This window comes from Pogoniulus pusillus, chromosome 11 (genome assembly GCF_015220805.1).
Source record: "Pogoniulus pusillus isolate bPogPus1 chromosome 11, bPogPus1.pri, whole genome shotgun sequence".
NCBI classification, from domain to species: Eukaryota; Metazoa; Chordata; class Aves; order Piciformes; family Lybiidae; genus Pogoniulus; species Pogoniulus pusillus.
This window is the reverse complement of record NC_087274.1, coordinates 4,485,064-4,504,090: the sequence shown is the minus strand read 5'-3', so window position 1 is coordinate 4,504,090 and position 19,027 is coordinate 4,485,064. Positions and strand designations below refer to the sequence as shown.

The 19,027-nt window shown below is 51.7% G+C and overlaps 1 protein-coding gene and 1 long non-coding RNA gene across 6 annotated transcripts in view; both read left to right on the top strand.

Moving 5' to 3' along the window:
• ABCA5 (ATP binding cassette subfamily A member 5) overlaps positions 1–10,830 on the top strand; it is a 70,891-nt gene extending 60,061 nt beyond the window's left edge. For 2 of the 5 annotated variants that reach the window (XM_064150656.1, XM_064150655.1), the window contains exons 30-40: positions 821–947; positions 1,034–1,151; positions 1,244–1,335; positions 2,685–2,860; positions 4,056–4,131; positions 4,212–4,306; positions 5,034–5,153; positions 5,309–5,458; positions 6,405–6,484; positions 7,844–7,899; positions 8,813–10,186. In XM_064150656.1, the coding sequence (XP_064006726.1) occupies positions 821–947; positions 1,034–1,151; positions 1,244–1,335; positions 2,685–2,860; positions 4,056–4,131; positions 4,212–4,306; positions 5,034–5,153; positions 5,309–5,458; positions 6,405–6,484; positions 7,844–7,899; positions 8,813–8,920 (1,198 nt within the window). In that variant the 3' untranslated portion in view covers positions 8,921–10,186. Of the gene's footprint in view, positions 1–820; positions 948–1,033; positions 1,152–1,243; positions 1,336–2,684; positions 2,861–4,055; positions 4,132–4,211; positions 4,307–5,033; positions 5,154–5,308; positions 5,459–6,404; positions 6,485–7,843; positions 7,900–8,812; positions 10,187–10,604; positions 10,627–10,792 lie in introns of those variants that run through there. The other 3 variants (XR_010303939.1, XR_010303940.1, XR_010303941.1) reach the window with 3 other exon arrangements.
• A 48-nt stretch (positions 10,831–10,878) lies between these two features.
• LOC135179184 (uncharacterized) lies at positions 10,879–13,620 on the top strand. Its single transcript, XR_010303942.1, has 2 exons — positions 10,879–11,116; positions 11,164–13,620. It is a non-coding gene; the product is annotated as an uncharacterized LOC135179184 (long non-coding RNA).
• Positions 13,621–19,027: the final 5,407 nt, after the last annotated feature.

Genomic DNA, 19,027 nt, shown 5'->3' with positions numbered 1-19,027 from the left:
GGCATCCCTTTTTCAGGTGGGTCCCTTTTTCAGGAGGGTCTGCAGTCGGAGGGGTTCTCTTTTTCATGTGAGTTTCCACTTAGAGAGGATCCCTTTTTCAGGCAAGTTTCCAGTTAGAGGGCATCCCTTCTTCAGGTGAGTTTCCAGTTAGAGAGGATCCCTTTTTCAGGTGAGTTTCCAGTCAGAGAGGATCCCTTTTTCAGGTGGGTCCCTTTTTCAGGTGGGTCTCCAGTCAGAGGGCATCCCTTTTTCAGGTGAGTTTCCAGTCAGAGAGGATCCCTTTTTCAGGTGGGTCCCTTTTTCAGGAGGGTTTCCAGTCGGAGGGGATCTCTTTTTCAGGTGAGTTTCCAGTTAGAGGGCATCTCTTTTTCAGGTGGGTCTCCACTGAATAGTCTTTTAAAACCAATAATCCAAAGCAGCTGGTCTGGGTGGGGAAAATAAACCACCTCTGGTTGCATCCCATCCTCAGTGCCTGAAGAATTTGTCCTTCTAGCTGTAGTTGTCTCAAAGTCAGTCCATGTGGTGGGGTTTTTTTGCTCCCTTTTAAGTTACATCAGTGTAACACCTGGAATTATGTAAGGATGTCTCCTAGATAAAAAGCGAATTCCCTTCCCCGCTGCATGGTAAGAGAATGCCATGCCTCAGGAGATGGCTCAGCAGAAAGGTGACCTCACTGCCATCACTGAAAGCTCTTTTGGGGCTCCTCAGCTGTGCTGCACAAACATGTTACACCCTGGGGGCAGCAAACTGCATCCTGCATCAGAGCAGTGAGGACATCTTAAGGCCGAGCAGAAGCATCATGTTGTTTTCTTCCCTTTAGGAAGTGTTCTACAAAAGCCAGGACCTGGAAGTTCCCAGATGTGCCACGGGATGAGAATGAAGATGAAGATGTGAAGGCAGAGAGGCTGCGAGTCCAAGAGGTGCTGAGCAACCCCAAAAGCGAGGAGGTAAATCCATGTGCCCACAGGCACTGTCTGCAAGCCAGGTGTGGAGCTTTGCTGGCACCTGCAACCACTTCTCTCCTCTCTTCCAGGTGCCAGCAATCCTGGTCAGCTGCTTGCACAAAGAGTTTGATGAGAGGAAGGAGTTTCTCCTGGGGAGGAGAATAAAGAAGGTGGCCACAAAACATGTTTCTCTCTGCGTGAGGAAAGGTTGGAGATCAGTTACTGTTATTTACAAACCCAGCTCTTGAATCCACTCCTCTGACCACCAGGGTGCTGGTTTTGTGTTCTCCTTTCTTTAGGGGAAATCTTGGGCTTGTTGGGACCCAATGGAGCTGGGAAAAGCACCTTAATTAATATGCTTGTGGGAGAGGTTGAGCCAACCAGTGGGCAGGTAAGTTGCATGCTAAGAGCTAAGTGGAAAACCATAGGATCATTAAGGTTGGAGAAGACCTCTAAGATCATCAACCTTCTGCCAGCACCTCCATGATCACTACACCATGTTGCATCTACTCATTTTTTGAACAGCTACCTCAGCAGCCTGTCCCAGTGCCTGACCACTCTTCCACTAGAGAAATTCCTCCTAATGTCCACCCTAAGCCTCCCTGAGCAGCCTGTCCCAGTGCCTGACCACTCTTCCACTAGATCTCTTCCTATTGTCCACCCTAAACTTGCTCAGCCCAGCAGCAGCAAGCTTGCAGATGACACCAAGCTAGCAGCAGGTGTGGAGCTGTTGGAGGGTAGGAGAGCCCTGCAGAGGGACCTGGCCAGGCTGAATGGGTGGGCAGAGGCCAATGGGATGAGATTGAACAAGGCCAAGTGCAGGGTTCTGCACTTTGGCCACAACAACCCCAAGCAGCACTACAGGCTGGGGCCAGAGTGGCTGAGAGCAGCCAGGCAGAGAGGGACCTGGGGGTGATGGTAGAGAGTAGCTGAAGATGAGGCAGCAGTGCCCAGGTGGGCAGCAGAGCCAATGGCATCCTGGGCTGGCTCAGGAGCAGTGTGGGCAGCAGCACAAGGGAGGTTCTTCTGCCCCTGTGCTCAGCACTGCTCAGGCCACCCCTTGAGTGCTGTGTCCAGGTCTGGGCTCCTCAATTGAAGAGAGATGTTGAGGTGCTGGAAGGTGTCCAGAGAAGGGCAGCAAGGCTGGGGAGGGGCCTGGAGCACAGCCCTGTGAGGAGAGGCTGAGGGAGCTGGGGGTGTGCAGCCTGCAGCAGAGGAAGGCTCAGGGCAGAGCTCATTGCTGGCTACAACTCCCTGAGGGGAGGCTGTAGCCAGGTGGGGTTGGGCTCTTCTGCCAGGCACCCAGGGACAGAACAAGTGGACACAGCCTCAAGTTGTGCCAGGGGAGGTCTAGGCTGGATGTCAGGAGGAAGTTGTTGTCAGAGAGAGTGATTGGCATTGGAATGGGCTGCCCAGGGAGGTGGTGGAGTTGCCGTCCCTGTAGATGTTGAAGCCAAGCCTGGCTGAGGCACTTAGTGCCATGGTCTGGTTGCTTGGCCAGGGCTGGGTGCTAGGTTGGCCTGGCTGAGCTTGGAGGTCTCTTCCAATCTGCTTGATTCTATGATTCTAACCCTCCCCTGGCACCTCCTGAGGCCATTATCTCTTTAATTCTTTGGGGAAATGAATCCCTTTTTCTTCCATCTTAATGATTCCAGGAATTCCCAGTTGTTGTTGTTTTGCTACAACCTTACAAAATGCATTTTGAGACTTCTGTTATTTGACTGTGTCTGCTCCTTGCAGGTTCTGATGGGAGATCATTCTTTTGGCCTGAGCAGTGAAGATGACTCAGTGAAATTTGTGGGGTACTGTCCTCAAACCAATCCCCTCTGGCCAGATATCACACTGCAGGAGCACTTTGAAATCTATGGAGCTATCAAGGGAATAAGTCAGGCTGATGTTAAGGAAGTCATTAAACGGTGAGTAGCTCATTAGAGAACTGTTCCAAGGTTTAGCTTTGCTCTTCTCAGCCTTTCCTTTCCTTTTTTTCCTCTCCTTTCCCTTTAATTGAATCTTTTCAATGCATTCAGCAGGAGTAGGTCAGGAGGTAAAGGTTCAACCACACAAACCCCAGAATAATTGGGAATATTTTGTACTCTTTTTAAGTGCTGAAGTGTTAAAAATCACCTTTGCAGAGCCTACCAAAAATAGGGAGTCCAGGGCTTGGTGCTGTCTCTGGGTTGCCAGTGCAGAGCCCTCAGGGCCATTGGAGTCAGGTGGCTTTGTTTGGAAGTGACCAGCTCCTGGTTTTGGTGCTTGGTATGCAAATATTTGTGCCTGAGCTCTTCAAATGAGACTCTTTGCATGCTGTACTCAGTGCTGGTCAGGTCACACCTTGAGTCCTGTGTCCAGTTCTTGGCTCCTCAATTCAAGAATGATGTTAAGGTGCTTGAGTGTGTCTAGAGAAGGGCAGCAAGGCTGGGGAGGGGCCTGGAGCACAGCCCTGTGAGGAGAGGCTGAGGGAGCTGGGGGTGTGCAGCCTGCAGCAGAGGAGGCTCAGGGCAGAGCTCATTGCTGTCTGCAGCTGCCTGAAGGGAGTCTGTAGCCAGGTGGGGTTGGGCTCTTTTGCCAGGCAAGCAGCAACAGAAGAAGGGGACACAGTCTGAAGGAGGTCTAGGCTGGATGTTGTTAGGAAGTTGTTGTCAGAGAGAGTGATTGGCATTGGAATGGGCTGCCCAGGGAGGTGGTGGAGTTGCTGTCCCTGGAGGTGTTGAAGCCAAGCCTGGCTGGGGCACTTAGTGCCATGGTCTGGTTGTTTGGCTAAGGCTGGGTGCTAGGTTGGACTGGCTGAGCTGGAAGTGTTTAAGAGGAGGCTGGATGAGGCACTTAATGCCATGGTTTAGTTAATTAGAAGGGTTAGAGTTAGTTAGAAGGGTTAGGTAATAGGTTGGACTTGATAATCTTAGAAGTCTCTTCCAACCTGTTTAATCCTGTGGGCTGAGGAGGGGAAGTCAAGCCATCACCCTCTCAGCTGTTCAGCCAAGCCATCACCCTCTCAGCTGTTCAGCCAAGCCATCACCCTCTCAGCTGTTCAGCCAAGCCATCACCCTCTCAGCTGTTCAGCCAAGCCATCACCCTCTCAGCTGTTCACATGTGGTCTTCCCCCTTCCACAGCATTGCAAACGCCCTGGATTTAAATGACCACCTGCAGAAGACAACAAAGAAGCTGGGAGTGGGGCTGAAACGCAAGGTAAGGCAGGTCCCCAGGCTGCTGGGGGGGGTCTCCAGCAGCTGTCCTGTCCTTATTCTTTCTTTCTGCCTTCCTCCCAGCTGTGCTTTGCCCTCAGTATGCTGGGTAACCCACGTGTCACGCTCTTGGATGAGCCCTCAACTGGGATGGATCCAAAAGCCAAGCAGCACATGTGGTGAGTGCCAGAGGATTAGGGCGTTTGCCTCATTTGCTGTGTGTGTTATCCCTGCTAACACTAGGGAGAGACATAGACAGGGAATTGCAGTCATGGAAGTCAGGACAAGGGAGGTTGTTCTGCCCCTGTGCTCAGCACTGCTCAGGCCACACCTTGAGCGCTGTGTCCAGTTCTGGGCTCCTCAATTCAAGAGAGATGTTGAGGTGCTGGAAGGTGTTCAGAGAAGGGAGATAAAGCTGGGGTGGGGCCTGGAGCACAGCCCTGTGAGGAGAGGCTGAGGGAGCTGGGGGTGTGCAGCCTGCAGAAGAGGAGGCTCAGGGCAGAGCTCATTGCTGTCTGCAGCTCCCTGAAGGGAGGCTGTAGCCAGGTGGGGTTGGTCTCTTCTGCCAGGCAAGCAGCAACAGAACAAGGGGACACAGTCTCAAGCTGTGCCAGGGGAGGTCTAGGCTGGATGTTGTTAGGAAGTTGTTGTCAGAGAGAGTGATTGGCATTGGAATGGGCTGCCCAGGGAGGTGGTGGAGTCACTGTCCCTGGAGGTGTTGAAGCAAAGCTTGGCCTGGGCACTTAGTGCCATGGTCTGGTTGCTTGGCCAGGGCTGGGTGCTAGGTTGGGCTGGCTGAGCTTGGAGGTCTTTTCCAACCTGCTTGGTTCTGTGACTCCAGGCTGAAGGAAGTATTGTTAGGTGCCCACTGTTGCTTTCAGGGTTTGGTTTGGTTGTGTTTTGCAGGAGGGCAATCCGAGCAGCCTTCAAAAACAAGGAGAGGGCAGCCATCCTGACCACCCACTACATGGAGGAGGCTGATGCTGTCTGTGACCGTGTGGCCATCCTGGTGTCTGGGCAGCTCAGGTACCACTGGAGCCCTCCCCTTCTGGGCTGTCAACTAAAATCTGCTTCTTGCTCCTTAAACTTGGAGCCGAATGAAATTTACACTGCCCAAAGGCTCCTGTTGGAAGCTTAAGCTGCTGTTGTAGTGCCTCCAGCTCTTCTCTCTGCCCTGGCAGGTGTATAGGTACTGTCCAACACCTGAAGAGTAAGTTTGGCAGAGGATACTTCTTGGAAATGAAGCTAAAAGAAGCAGCAGATGTACAGCAGCTGGAATACCTGCAGAGCCAGATCTTGCACATCTTCCCCAACGCCAACCGTCAGGAAAGGTGAAGCTTAACAGCTCCACAGAGTAACTAACTGTGGGGCACTGGTCCGAGCCCCAGATTTCCCAGCCCCTCCTTGGCCCTGAGTGGGGAATGCTGAAACACCACCATAAACATTTATCTGCAGCTCAGAGAAAAGAGGAAGGGGCTTGCAGGGCAGCAAAAGCTGCTGGGTGCTGCCTGGGAGCTCTGCGTGCAGATGTTTGGCACAGGGGAAGCAAAACTCCCTTCTCTGCATAGCTGTGGCCTGACAGCTTCCCCCTTGCTTGGGAGCTCCAGGAAACTGGTAACAGCTGAGGCACTGAGCCACTGGCCCTTACCTAGAAGTGCTTGAGTGTTTTCTGGGAATGCCTGAGAGCTGCAGGGTGGATTTGGTTGGTTTCCCCTCAAAAGCTTTGCATTTCTGCTGTATGAGCTGGGAGGGGGCTGCTAAGACTCTCCAAAAAGGGCACTGCAGGCATCATCTAAAGAAGCACTCTGCAAACGTGGGAGGTTTAGAGATGAGTTCATTCTCCAGGATGAGATGTGTGTGGAGTTAGAGCAGCTCCCTGGAGCCTGGGTTGCAGGAACTGCTGGATGTTGCAAAAGCCCCAGAGATCCTGTGACCTCCTGAGCTGGATTGAAAGGCAAAACCTCAGACCTCTGCTTGTTCTGGGCAGCAATCTTTCTTTCATGGGTTTGTTATAAGTGGACTAGAAATGGCTGAGGCTTGTTTGAAGAGCATGAAAGCAATCTCAGGGGAAGCTCAGCTGGTGCAGCTGGACCTGGAGCTGTGAGATGAGTTATAAAGCAGATGGTCTCCTGGAGCTGCATCAGTCCTGTTGTCTTGTAGTCTAAATGCTTGGGGTGACCTCAGAAGATGACTTTCAATCCTTGCACCTGGATATTCACCACTGTGCTCTCAGTCATTTTCACCTGCAACTAAATCTGCTTTGTTTCTCTGTTCCAGTTTTGCTTCTATCTTGGCATATAAAATTCCCAAAGAAGATGTGCAGTCACTTTCACATTCTTTTTCCAAGCTGGAAGAAGGTAATTAACCATTTGCTACTCATCACATACAGAAATCATTTTGCTTCCCATAGAAGCATAGAGCTGTTGAGGTTGGAAGAGACCTTAAGAGCTCACAATCTCACCACTGCTGCTAAACCACCACCACCAAACTGCATCCCTCAGCACCACATCCACACATGGATTGATGCAGGGCTGGAGGGCAGCAAGTTAGCAGTGTGCACTTGCAGCATGGAGGCCAACCAGATCCTGGGCTACATCAGAAGTGGGTGCAGCTGGGCCAGGGAGGTGATTCTCCTCCTCCATTCCACTCTGCTGAGACCCCACCTGAAGTACTACACCCAGTTCTGGAGCCCCTGGGACAAGAGGAGATGCTGGAGTGTGTCCAGAGCAGGGCCAGGAGGATGCTGAGAGGGCTGCAGCAGCTCTGCTGTGAGCACAGACTGAAAGAGTTGGGGCTGTGCAGGCTGGAGCAGAGGAGGCTCCCAGGTGACCTTCTTGTGGCCTTCCAGGATCTGAAGGGGGCCTGCAAAAAATCTGTGGAGGGACTTTTTAGGCTGTCAGAGAGTGCCAGGAGTGGGGGGAATGGAGCAAAGCTGGAGGTGGGAAGGTTCAGACTGGAGGTGAGGAGGAAGTTGTTGAGCATGAGGGTGGTGAGAGGCTGGAATGGGTTGCCCAGGGAGGTGGTTGAGGCCCCATGGCTGGAGATGTTTAAGGCCAGGCTGGCTGAGGCTGTGTGCAGCCTGCTCTAGGGTAGGGTGTCCCTGGGCTTGGCAGGGAGGTTGGAAGTGGCTGATCCTTGTGGTCCCTTCCAACCCTGACTGATTCTATGATTCTACAATTCTAACTGCTTGTGCCAGCTTAGTGTTTAGGGCGATGAAGCTGGGGAGGGGCCTGGAGCAGAGCCCTGTGAGGAGAGGCTGAGGGAGCTGGGGGTGTGCAGCCTGCAGAAGAGGAGGCTCAGGGCAGAGCTCATTGCTGTCTGCAGCTACCTGAAGGGAGGCTGTAGCCAGGTGGGGTTGGGTTCTTCTGCCAGGCAAGCAGCAACAGAACAAGGGGACACAGTCTGAAGCTGTGCCAGGGCAGGTCTAGTCTGGATGTTAGGAGGAAGTTGTTGTCAGAGAGAGTGATTTGCATTGGAATGGGCTGCCCAGGGAGGTGGTGGAGTCCCTATCCCTGGAGGTGTTGAAGCCAAGCCTGTCTGGGGCACTTGGTGCCATGGTCTGGTTGATTGGACAGGACTGAGTGATAGGTTGGCCTGGCTGAGCTTGGACATCTCTTCCAACCTGCTTGGTTCTATGATTCTATGAAATCCAGTTCTGTCAGCTATCAAGTGGTGAAATCTGCCTAATTACTTGCTGTTGTTAATTCCTTCCCCAGTCAAACATGCCTTCAACATCGAGGAGTACAGCTTCTCTCAGGCAACACTGGAACAGGTATGTTCAGCAAGTATCTCAGGGGGGTTTCAGGGATATTTGGGGGAAGTAAACCCTGACTGGCAAAGGCTGCAGGTTTTTGATGGAGCTTTCAAGGGGGCCTGGGCTGGACTCCACTTTGCCTCCATCACAGAGGTGTTGTGCATCCAGTCTGGGCAAACACTGTGGATGGAGAGGTTGATGAATCACAGCAAAGCCCTTCAGGATCATCAAGTCCAACCTAGAACCCTACTCTACAAGATTCACCTTAAACCATAGCCCTAAGCACCACATCCAAACCACTCTTAAACTCCACCACCTCCAGTTGGCAGAGAGAGTGATTGGCATTGGAATGGGCTGGCCAGGGAGGTGGTGGAGTCACTGTCCCTGGAGGTGTTGAAGCAAAGCCTGGATGAGGCACTTAGTGCCATGGTCTGGTTGATTGTCTAGGGCTGGGTGCTAGGTTGGGCTGGCTGAGCTTGGAGGTCTCTTCCAACCTGCTTGATTCTCTGATTTGTCCCCTCTCTGGACAACCTGAGCCAGCCTCTCACCACCCTCAGTGTAAAACATTTCTTCCTTATCTCTAGTCTGAATCTCCTCACTTTTAGTTTTAAAACCACCTCTCCCTCTCCTGCCACAACAGGTCCTGCTAAAAAAGTGTGTCCCCAGCTTTCTTACCAGCCCATTTAACACCCAAAGGCCACCAGAAGGTCTGCCTGCAGCCTTCTCTCTTCCAGGCCAAACCACCCCAAGTCTCTCACAGCAGAGGACATTTTTGGATCGTTTTTGATCCTCCTCCAACAGGTCCATGTCTGCCTGGTGCTGAGGGTAGTACCTTCAATACCTTTGAAGGCTTTGGTATGGATTCTCTTTATGGCCAGAGAAGGTCCTAGCAGGAGTGTGGCCCGTTCACAGCCTTTCTCTCTGCCCCCAGGTGTTTGTGGAGCTAGCTAAAGAGCAGGAGGAGGAGGACAACAGCTTTGGCACCCTGAACAGCACACTGTGGTGGGAGAGGACGCAGGAAGACAGAGTTGTTTTCTGAGCTCATGGTCCAGCTCTGCTCAGCAGCTCAAGCTTTGTGCCAGCCCTGACCCTTTGCGCACGCATCGGGGCGTGGAAAGCACTGGAGCTGGGATGGACAAGGAAAAGCCTATCTGGAAGCACTGAGCTTGTTCCACCATCCAGGCCTTAGGAATAATGCCACAGTGGTGGTGAGCATCCCCACCATTACTCTGGCTCCTCTGACATCCCTTCTCCCCTCGCTGCTCCCCAGTTTGTGTTCAGTGAGAAGACATTGCCACGACCGTTGGGCATCTCCTGGTGCTTGGTCGCTCGGGCAGGAGCCACCCACCTGCCTTCCTGCACCAGTGCTGGGCTGGTTGCCTGAGGTTGGGGTTGTCCTTGCTGGGAATGGTACAGTGAAGCAAAACCAGTTGGTACTGGAGCATCTTGCCCCGTGGTACCTGCTCAATTGGTCTGCAGGGACTTGCTGTGCCCTGTGCCCTTGGTTGGGTGTTGCTGTCTGTCCCACGAGGTGCCGTGCAGACACGTGCAAGGTCCTGCTCCCCACTGGCCAACCTGTCCCTGCTTAGGCTTAGAAAATGCCCCTGCTTAGAAAAGAGGGAAAGGAAACCACAGTCCTTCTGCTCACTGCAAAGAGGGTCCTGAACTGCAGTGCCAGCTCGGCTTGGTGTCCAACCCATGTGAACCTGTCTGCTCACAGGCATGGTACAGCACTTGTCAGCACTTCGTGTTCCTTTCTACTGCAAGGTGGCAGATGTCAAAGACTCACTGGTGTCATCCTGGCTGCCACTGGTGTTTGTAATGCATGCACTGTAGGGTTAAAGGGGTGTACAGAAATGGGTGCTTTTCTTCCTCCTGCTTGGTCCAAGTACAAAGACATCACTGTGTAGGTACAGGAGCTGCAAAGGTGTGAGTGTTTCTCATCTTAGTGTAGGTACAGCAGCTGCAGAGGTGTGAGTGTTTCTCATCTTAGTGTAGGTACAGGAGCTACAGAGGTGTGACTGTTTCTCATCTTAGTGTAGGTACAGCAGCTGCAGAGGTGTGAGTGTTTCTCATCTTCCTTAGTGTAGGTACAGCAGCTGCAGAGGTGTGAGTGTTTCTCATCTTAGTGTAGGTACAGGAGCTGCAGAGGTGTGAGTGTTTCTCATCTTCCTTAGTGTAGGTACAGGAGCTGCAGAGGTGTGAGTGTTTCTCATCTTAGTGTAGGTACAGGAGCAGCAGAGGTGTGAGTGTTTCTCATCTTCCTTAGTGTAGGTACAGGAGCTACAGAGGTGTGAGTGTTTCTCATCTTCCTTAGTGTAGGTACAGGAGCTACAGAGGTGTGAGTGTTTCTCATCTTCCTTAGTGTAGGTACAGGCACTGCAGAGGTGTGAGTGTTTCTCATCTTCCTTAGTGTAGGTACAGGAGCTACAGAGGTGTGAGTGTTTCTCATCTTCCTTAGTGTAGGTACAGGAGCTACAGAGGTGTGAGTGTTTCTCATCTTCCTTAGTGTAGGTACAGGAGCTACAGAGGTGTGAGTGTTTCTCATCTTCCTTAGTGTAGGTACAGGAGCTGCAGAGGTGTGAGTGTTTCTCATCTTCCTTAGTGTAGGTACAGGAGCTGCAGAGGTGTGAGTGTTTCTCATCTTCCTTAGTGTAGGTACAGGAGCTACAGAGGTGTGAGTGTTTCTCATCTTCCTTAGTGTAGGTACAGGAGCTACAGAGGTGTGAGTGTTTCTCATCTTAGTGTAGGTACAGGCACTGCAGGGGTGTGAGTGTTTCTCATCTTCCTTAGCATAGGTTCAGGCACTGCAGAGGTGTGAGTGTTTCTCATCTTCCTTAGCATAGGTACAGGCATTGCAGGGGTGTGAGTGTTTCTCATCTTCCTTAGTGTAGGTACAGGAGCAGCAGAGGTGTGAGTGTTTCTCATCTTAGTGTAGGTACAGGAGCTACAGAGGTGTGAGTGTTTCTCATCTTCCTTAGCATAGGTTCAGGCACTGCAGAGGTGTGAGTGTTTCTCATCTTCCTTAGTGTAGGTACAGGAGCAGCAGAGGTGTGAGTGTTTCTCATCTTCCTTAGTGTAGGTACAGGAGCAGCAGAGGTGTGAGTGTTTCTCATCTTCCTTAGTGTAGGTACAGGAGCTACAGAGGTGTGAGTGTTTCTCATCTTAGTGTAGGTACAGGAGCAGCAGAGGTGTGAGTGTTTCTCATCTTAGTGTAGGTACAGGAGCTACAGAGGTGTGAGTGTTTCTCATCTTCCTCAGTCTAGTACAGGCACTGCAGAGGTGTGAGTGTTTCTCATCTTAGTGTAGGTACAGGAGCTGAGTGTTTCTCATCTTCATTAGTCCAGTGAAGATGTTGGGCATGACAACATGGATCCTGCCAGCTGCTTTTGGACACAGGCCTTCTTAGATGTTTTCCTTTTTCTTGTCAGTGAATCCATAAGTATATTCAAGAGTGTTTCCTAACCCATCCTTGTTGTGCTAGCAAGTCAGTCATGCACTGGAACCTTTGCTTCCTCCTGACTTCATTCACCTTCACAAACCCAAAAGCAAAACATGCAAATTCTTAACCTCCTAAGTAGGAAAGGTGCCTTTGATTTGCAGAGTAGCACTCAGAAGGGCAGAATAGCCTAAAGATAGGACAGAAGTCTGTTGAAAAGATGTGTTGTGTTCTTTCTGGTGTGCCTGGTTTGGGTTTTTTTCCCCTTACACAAAGCTGTCATCACTTGTTTAGCTGTGTAAGGTGAAATAAAAGCTTGGGAGTGGTTCACTGTGTTCTGCAATGAACAGATGCAGAGATGGGTGTAGAGCAAACCCTGGCTTTGTAAGTCATATCACTAGTAGGTGTTCAAGTCAGAAAGGAGCTTTTGTTTTCCCTTGGGACAACTTAAAATATTAAGGTGGAGCTGTGTGGCCCAGCTGTGGGTAATTATCAGGCAGCAACCTACCTAATAGGTCTGATAAAGGCTTATCATCATCATTACATTGAGCCAAAATCTGTTCTTGTGAGTTTCTTACTCTGCTGAACTCCTCACCTTTAACTGCTCTTTCCATAGATTTCATACCAATGGAGAGGTGTTTGGCTTGTAGTGAGCATTTGAGCCTAAGCCCTGCAGAAAGACCTGGATATCCCATTTGCTTCCTCAGGGGGAGGTCTCTTCCCTGCAGGAGCACAGACCATGAATGTCTGTGAATGTGCACCCAGTTTGAGCCCTGAGCTGTGGTGCTTGACCATGTCCTGGTCTCCTGTGCTGGGAACAAAACTGAAGTAGAGAAGAGGATTAAACCACCAAACTCCAGCTCCAGCAACAGCATTGGTAGGGCTGAAGCTTCCTGATGAGAGAACAAAAATGAGCCAACTTCAGCTCTTTTGTTTATACAACAGCTGGGGATCCCCAGTCTCTTGCGCCCAGTTGCATCCCTGCTGCTGGCCAGGATCTCTGAGCAGTCTTCTTTCTTTGGAGCAGAGATGGGAGCCACAACTCTGTCTCATGACCCTTTCCCCTGTATGCAGTGTCACTTAAGTGCACCTTCTCCACATTTCTTGCTCTGACCTTTCTTTGTCAGTGGTGCTTCAGGTGAGTGTCACCTGCACATCTTCTCTGGCACTCCCTAAGCTCAAGGTGAGAAAGGAAAAGTGCAAGTTGTGACCTGAGTGTCTCCTTTTATTTCTTTCTTTTAACTTCTAGCTACCAGTCTGTGGGACAGTTCTGTCCTCACCTATTTCAAACAGCTTTTTCCACTTCCAGTGGCTCACAGGAAACCCTCCCTTAGCAGCTAGACTTGCACAGGTTGGTGCTGTACTTCTTCACCCCCAGTGTAACCCAACTGATGGTACTGATGCAGCTGCAGGTACAAAGGATTTGGCTCGTTATGCTGACTGCATATTTCATAGACTCACAGACTGGTTTGGCTTGGAAGAGACCTTTAAAGGTTATCCAGTCCAACCCTCCCAACCCTGCACTCAGCAGGGGTGGGATCTTTTTGGTGTAGTGATGTTGTGTCGATGTGGTGTAAGATGCCACCCTGAAAAACATCACCATCATCATAGTGTCTTGTAGCAGAAGCCTTTTTGGTGTGTCATGGGATGTCTGTAATTGCCAGAGGAGGGAAAAACACACCCAAAATGACACCAGAGAACCCCCCCCCGGGTATGTGAGGGCTCCATTCTTTGCAATGTCTAAGGCCCTTTTGTTTGGCTGCTGTCTGACCTGCCCAGATCCCAACTGGACAATGCTCTAGGAGATAAAGTGAAGATGAGGCAGCTGGATTCAGGCTAACTGGGGGGACTTGGGACAAAGCAGCTCTGTTTGTGGTACCACTCCCAGGTGGAATGGCCTTAGCTACCTTGCAGGGTGGGTGTGAGAAATAGCTACCATAGCCAGAACTTGGCAGGGGCATTTGCTTTGTGCTGCTCTTCTGAGGCTGTATTTTTGTATGGAGGAGTTTTGTGTGTCTGGTTTTGTTTACCCCCAAAGCCCTTACTTGAGAGCATCTCTGTCCCACTGGTGAAGTCCATTGTGTAGCTGACATCCAGGGCTCAGGAGGCAGCAGCAGAAGGGTTCACACCTAAAGATGAGACGTTTGGAATGTTCCTCCTGCTGCTGCCATCAGGAACTTGGAATCATCTGCAGTTTCTTTTCTACACTTGTCTATCTTTTGCCACTTTGCTGTACTTGTGAAGTTGAGGTTTTGCCTTTCCCAGCAGAAAGTATTCCCCAAATAAAGATGGATTGTTAAGTGCTTGTGTTGCTATCACATCTGTGTTGTGCCCTGCCAGGAAAAGGGGGATTGTTTTATCAAAGCCTTTCTCTGGCATGCACCAGGGCTTGCAGGTGAGTAAGGCTCAAGTACCATAGAATCACCCAGGTTGGAAGAGACCTCCAAGATCATCCAGGCCAACCTAGCACCCAGCCCTAGCCAAGCAACTAAGTGCCTCATCCACGCTTTGATTGAGCACCTCCAGGGACAGGGACTCCACCACCTCCCTGGGCAGCCCATTTCTGGGCTAGAGCACCTCCAGAGAGGAGGTATCCATGACCTCCCTGGGCAACCTGTTCATAGAATCACTCAGGGTTGGAAGGGACCACAAGGAGCAGCCACTTCCAACCCCCTGCCATGCTCAGGGACACCCTGCCCTAGAGCAAGCTGCCCACAGCCTCAGCCAGCCTGGCCTCAAACACCTCCAGCCATGGGGCCTCAACCACCTCCCTGGGCAACCCATTCCAGCCTCTCACCACTCTCCTGCTCAACAACTTCCTCCTCATGGCCACGCTGAATCTCCCCACCTCCAGCTTTGCTCCATTCCCCCAAGCCCTGGCACTCCCTCACAGCCTCAGAAGTCCCTCCCCAGCTTTTCTTGGAGGCTCCCTTCAGATGCTGGAAGGCCACAAGAAGGTCACCTGGGAGCCTCCTCTTCTGCAGACTGAACAGCCCCAACTCTTTCAGTCTGTGCTCACAGCAGAGCTGCTGCAGCCCTCTGAGCACCCTCCTGGCCCTGCTCTGGACACACTCCAGCATCTCCACATCCCCCTTGTCCCAGGGACTCCAGAACTGGATGCAGTACTCCAGGTGAGGTCTCAGCAGAGTGGAATAGAGGGGGAGAATCACCTCCCTGGCCCTGCTGGCTACACTTCTGCTGCTGCAGCCCAGGCTCTGCTTGGCTTTCTGGGCTGCAAGTACACACTGCTGGCTCCTGTTCCAGTCTCTCCCCACCCTTCCTTAAAAGAATCTTTCTCTAATACCTAACTGCATGTTTTTGTAATTAACCTGAGAGCTTTGCACTCTTGCAACACTTTCTGACCACCCACAGTCACCTCACATTTTGCAAGCAGACTTAATTCAGCCCAGTTTGGGGCTGGAAGTGGCTGGGCAGCAGCTGCGTGCTCCTGGCACGCCATGTGGTGCATCTGCAGGGATGAATCACAGTCATCCACTCACCCCCACTGAAGAAAAAGAACTACTACTACTAATAATAATTGATTTTTCTGTCTGGATCCATGCCCAAGACAAACTCAGTGGGTGGCTGGATGGGTGCTGGCTGTGGCACACGGGTGGCAGAATGCTGCTGGTGAGGGTTTGGGGGAAGCTGGAACATGAAATTCTGGGAAAGGAGGAAGGTGCAGTTGTGTTTCTAACAGGGATCTTTGGTGCTGCTGAACGTTTCTCCTCTCCCACTGCTCTGTCCTGGTGAGGCCACATCTGGAATGTTGTGTCCAGTTCTGGGACCATCCGTTCAAGAAGGACAGGGAGGTTTTTCTTCTCCTCTACTCTGCCCTGGTAAGACCTCGTCTTGAGTACTGCATTCAGTTTGGGGCTCCCCAGTTGAAGAGGGACAGGGATCAGCTGGAGAGGGTCCAGTGGAAGGCTATGAGGATGATGAGGGGAGTGGAGCACTGCCTGATGAGGAGACGCTGAGGGACCTGGGGCTTTCTAGTCTGGAGAAGAGAAGACTGAGAGGGGATTGAATCAATGTTTACAAATCTCTGAGGGATGGGGGTCAGGAGTGGGGGACAGGCTCTGCTCACTGCCCCCTGGGATAGGACAAGGAGCAGTGGATGGAAGCTGCAGCACAGGAGGTTCCAGCTCAACACAAGGGGCAACTTCTTTGCTGTAAGGGTCCCAGAGCCCTGGCACAGGCTGCCCAGAGAGGTTGTGGAGTCTCTTTCTCTGGAGCCCTTCAAGACCTGTCTGGATGTGTTCCTGTGTGCCCTGAGCTAGATTGTGTGGTCCTGCTCTGGCAGGGGGGGGTTGGACTCAATGATCTCTTTGGGTCCCTTCCAACCCCTGACATCCTCTGAGCCTGTGACAGGGAATGAGTTGAAAGAGCCCAGCACAGAGCCACAGAAGTGGTTAAAGGAGTGGAACTTCTGCCATATGAGGAGAGGCTGAGGGAGCTGAGCTGGGGCTCTTTAGACTGGAGAAGAGGAGACTGAGGGGTGGCCACATTCATGTTTATAAAGATGTGAAGGGAGACTCTAGGGAGGACAGAGCCAGGCTCTCCTCAGTGATGTCCAATGACAGCACAAGGATCAGCAGGTGCAAGCTGGAGCAGAGGAGGTTCCACATAAAAAGAAGGCATTTTTTTTCCCTATGAGAGTGGCAGAACACAGCAACAGGCTGCCCAGAGAGACTGGGCCAGGAGGATGCTCAGAGGGCTGCAGCAGCTCTGCTGTGAGCACAGACTGAAAGGGTTGGGGCTGTGCAGGCTGCAGCAGAGGAGGCTCCCAGGTGACCTTCTTGTGGCCTTTCAGCATCTGAAGGGAGCCTCCAAGAAAAGCTGGGGAGGGACTTTTTAGGCTGTCAGAGAGTGACAGAACTGGGGGGAATGGAGCAAAGCTGGAGATGGGGAGAGTCAGAGTGGAGGTGAGGAGGAAGTTGCTGAGCAGGAGAGTGGTGAGAGGCTGGAATGGGTTGCCCAGGGAGGTGGTTGAGGCCCCATGGCTGGAGGTGTTTGAGGCCAGGCTGGCTGAGGCTGTGGGCAGCCTGCTCTAGGGTAGGGTGTCCCTGGGCATGGCAGGGGGGTTGGAAGTGGCTGCTCCTTGTGGTCCCTTCCAACCCTGACTGATTCTGTGATTGTGGAGTCTCCTTCCCTGGATACATTCAAAACCTGCCTGGACACATTTCTGTGTGACCTGCTTTGAGTGATCCTACTCTGACAGGAGGGTTGGACTAGATGATTTCTCAAGATCCCATCCAACCCCTAATGTTCTGTAAACCCATGGTCTATAGGGCTGGAGGACACTGCCAGCTTCTTGACTGCCAAGGGGTTGCCAGCTCCTGGTGTGATCCACAGCCAACGAGGAGGAGAAACTCCGCATCCATCCCTCTGAACCCAGCAAAGCAAAAGGGGTTTGTGCTCCCTTGGGCCCCTTGGAGGGGAGGGAAATAACCTCAAAAGAAATTTAATCTGGACTAGGTGAAAGTCCCCCCAGTTTTCACACCAGTTTTGCCTTTTTGGTGGCTGAAGGGCAGTATGCCACTTCATTTTCTCTTTTTCCAGCTGCCAGATTAATCCATTCATTCCCCTGTGCAGCTGCCTTTAAGAGATCTTCAGAAAGGCCCTGGTGTAGCAAGCTGAATTCTTTCCTGGTAAGAGCTTCTTGGAGCTTTCATTGCTCCTTTTTTTTTTCACTGCAGTGTGTTGCATGGAGTGTCCTGCTCACAGGGTCCTGGCTCCAGCCCCACTTCTTCTCCTGGTAGATAGAAGGGCAGATTGGAATCAACCAGGTTGGAAGAGACTTCCAAGACCATCCAGGCCAACCTAGCACCCAGCCCTGGCCAGTCATCTAGACCATGGCACTAAGTGCCTCATCCAGGCTTTGCTTCAACATCTCCTTCTCTGGTGACTTCCCAAACCCATCTGGATGTGAGACCTCATTGCTGGCTACAACTACCTGGAGGGAGGCTGTAGCCAGGTGGGGTTGGACTCTTCTGCCAGGCAAGCAGCAACAGATCAAGGGGACACAGTCTCAAGCTGTGCCAGGGGAGGTCTAGGCTGGATGTTGTTAGGAAGTTGTTGTCAGAAAGAGTGATTGGCATTGGAATGGGCTGCCCAGGGAGGTGGTGGAGTTGCCGTGCCTGGAGGTGTAGAAGCCAATCCTGGCTGGGGCACTTAGTGCCATGGTCTGGTTGGTTGGGCAGGGCTGGGTGCTAGGTTGGCCTGGCTGAGCTTGGAGGTCTCTTCCAAGCTGTTGATTCTATGATTCTATAATTCAGTCAGGGTTGAGAGGGACCACAAGGATCAGCCAGTTCCATCCCCCCTGCCATGAACAGGACACCCTAACCTAGATCAGCCTAGCCAGAGCCTCATCCAACCTGGCCTTAAACACCTCCAGGGATGGAGCCTCCACCACCTCCCTGGGCAACCCATTCCAGGGTTGGTCCTGAGTTCTCTTCTCAGAATGCCTGTTGAGCAACTGCTTAGGGATTTGACTAATGGCATTTGGACATGCCATGTGCTCCCCAGCAGTGATGTCCCAACAAATTGCCTTGGAGAGAGGTCCCACTTCAATATCAAAGCCATGAGCAACACATAGTAGCTGGCTGGGAAACCCCAAGGAGCCTTGGAGCAGGATTCATGGTCATGTTAAAATGCATTTGCTGTGAATAATGTGGAATGCTGCACGCAGCCAGGTCCTGCCAGCACCACATGGCCCAGAGTTAAGTGTCATAAATGGGGATGATTTTTTTCCCCCAGCCAGATGCATCTCAGATGGCTTTTTTTGCTGCTTCTCCCTTGTTGACTGATGGAAAGTGATGTGGGAAAACACTTTGCTCCTCTCTTTAAGTCAGCTCATTCCTTGAAAATGAGTGAATTGGCAGCTGCAGAGGAACTACAGCCCTTGGTTAAGCAACAACCAGACAAGTTTTGTGTTTCCAGACAGTTCTGCAAACCCCACCAGGAGTCCTCAAGATGTTGAAGTTCCAGGACAGTGAAATTCCTTTCCCCTCTGTCTGCAGACTCTCCCATCTCCTTTTCCTCTGCTGGCCTTATCTAGTTTCCTTACCTCCCTCTTTTGAATGCAGACCCCAGCAAAGTCCATCCTGACTCTGCTGGAAGAGCAATGAGAAGGAATGGAGGCTGCAAAAGCAAAACCAAGCCACCAATTAGTAAAACCAAAGGGGAAATAAAAAGAAGAACCAAAAATTCAATTTGACACAGAATGGACTTCTGTAGAGGAAGGAGTGCTTGCTGAGCAGGCTCTGGGCAAAGTGGGGCAGGGTGGTGAAGATCTCCTTTGGAAGAGGGTACAGAAGAAGCTTGGGATGGCACAAGGTGGCTTTGGCAGCACTCAGGGCTCACATTCATAGAATAGAAACGTAGAAGAGAATCCTAGAATCAGCCTGCTTGGAAGAGCCCTCAAGCTCAGCCAGGCCAACCTAGCACCCAGCCCTAGCCAAGCAACCAGACCATGGCACTAAGTGCCCCAGACAGGCTTGGCTTCAACACCTCCAGGGGTGGTGACTCCACCACCTCCCTGGGCAGCCCATTCCAATGCCAATCACTCTCTCTGACAACAACTTCTTCCTAACATCCAGCCTAGACCTGCTCTGGTACAACTTGAGACTGTGTCCTCTTGTTCTGTTGCTGGTTGCTGGCAGCAGAGCCCAACCCCACCTGGCTACAGCCTCCCTTCAGGTAGTT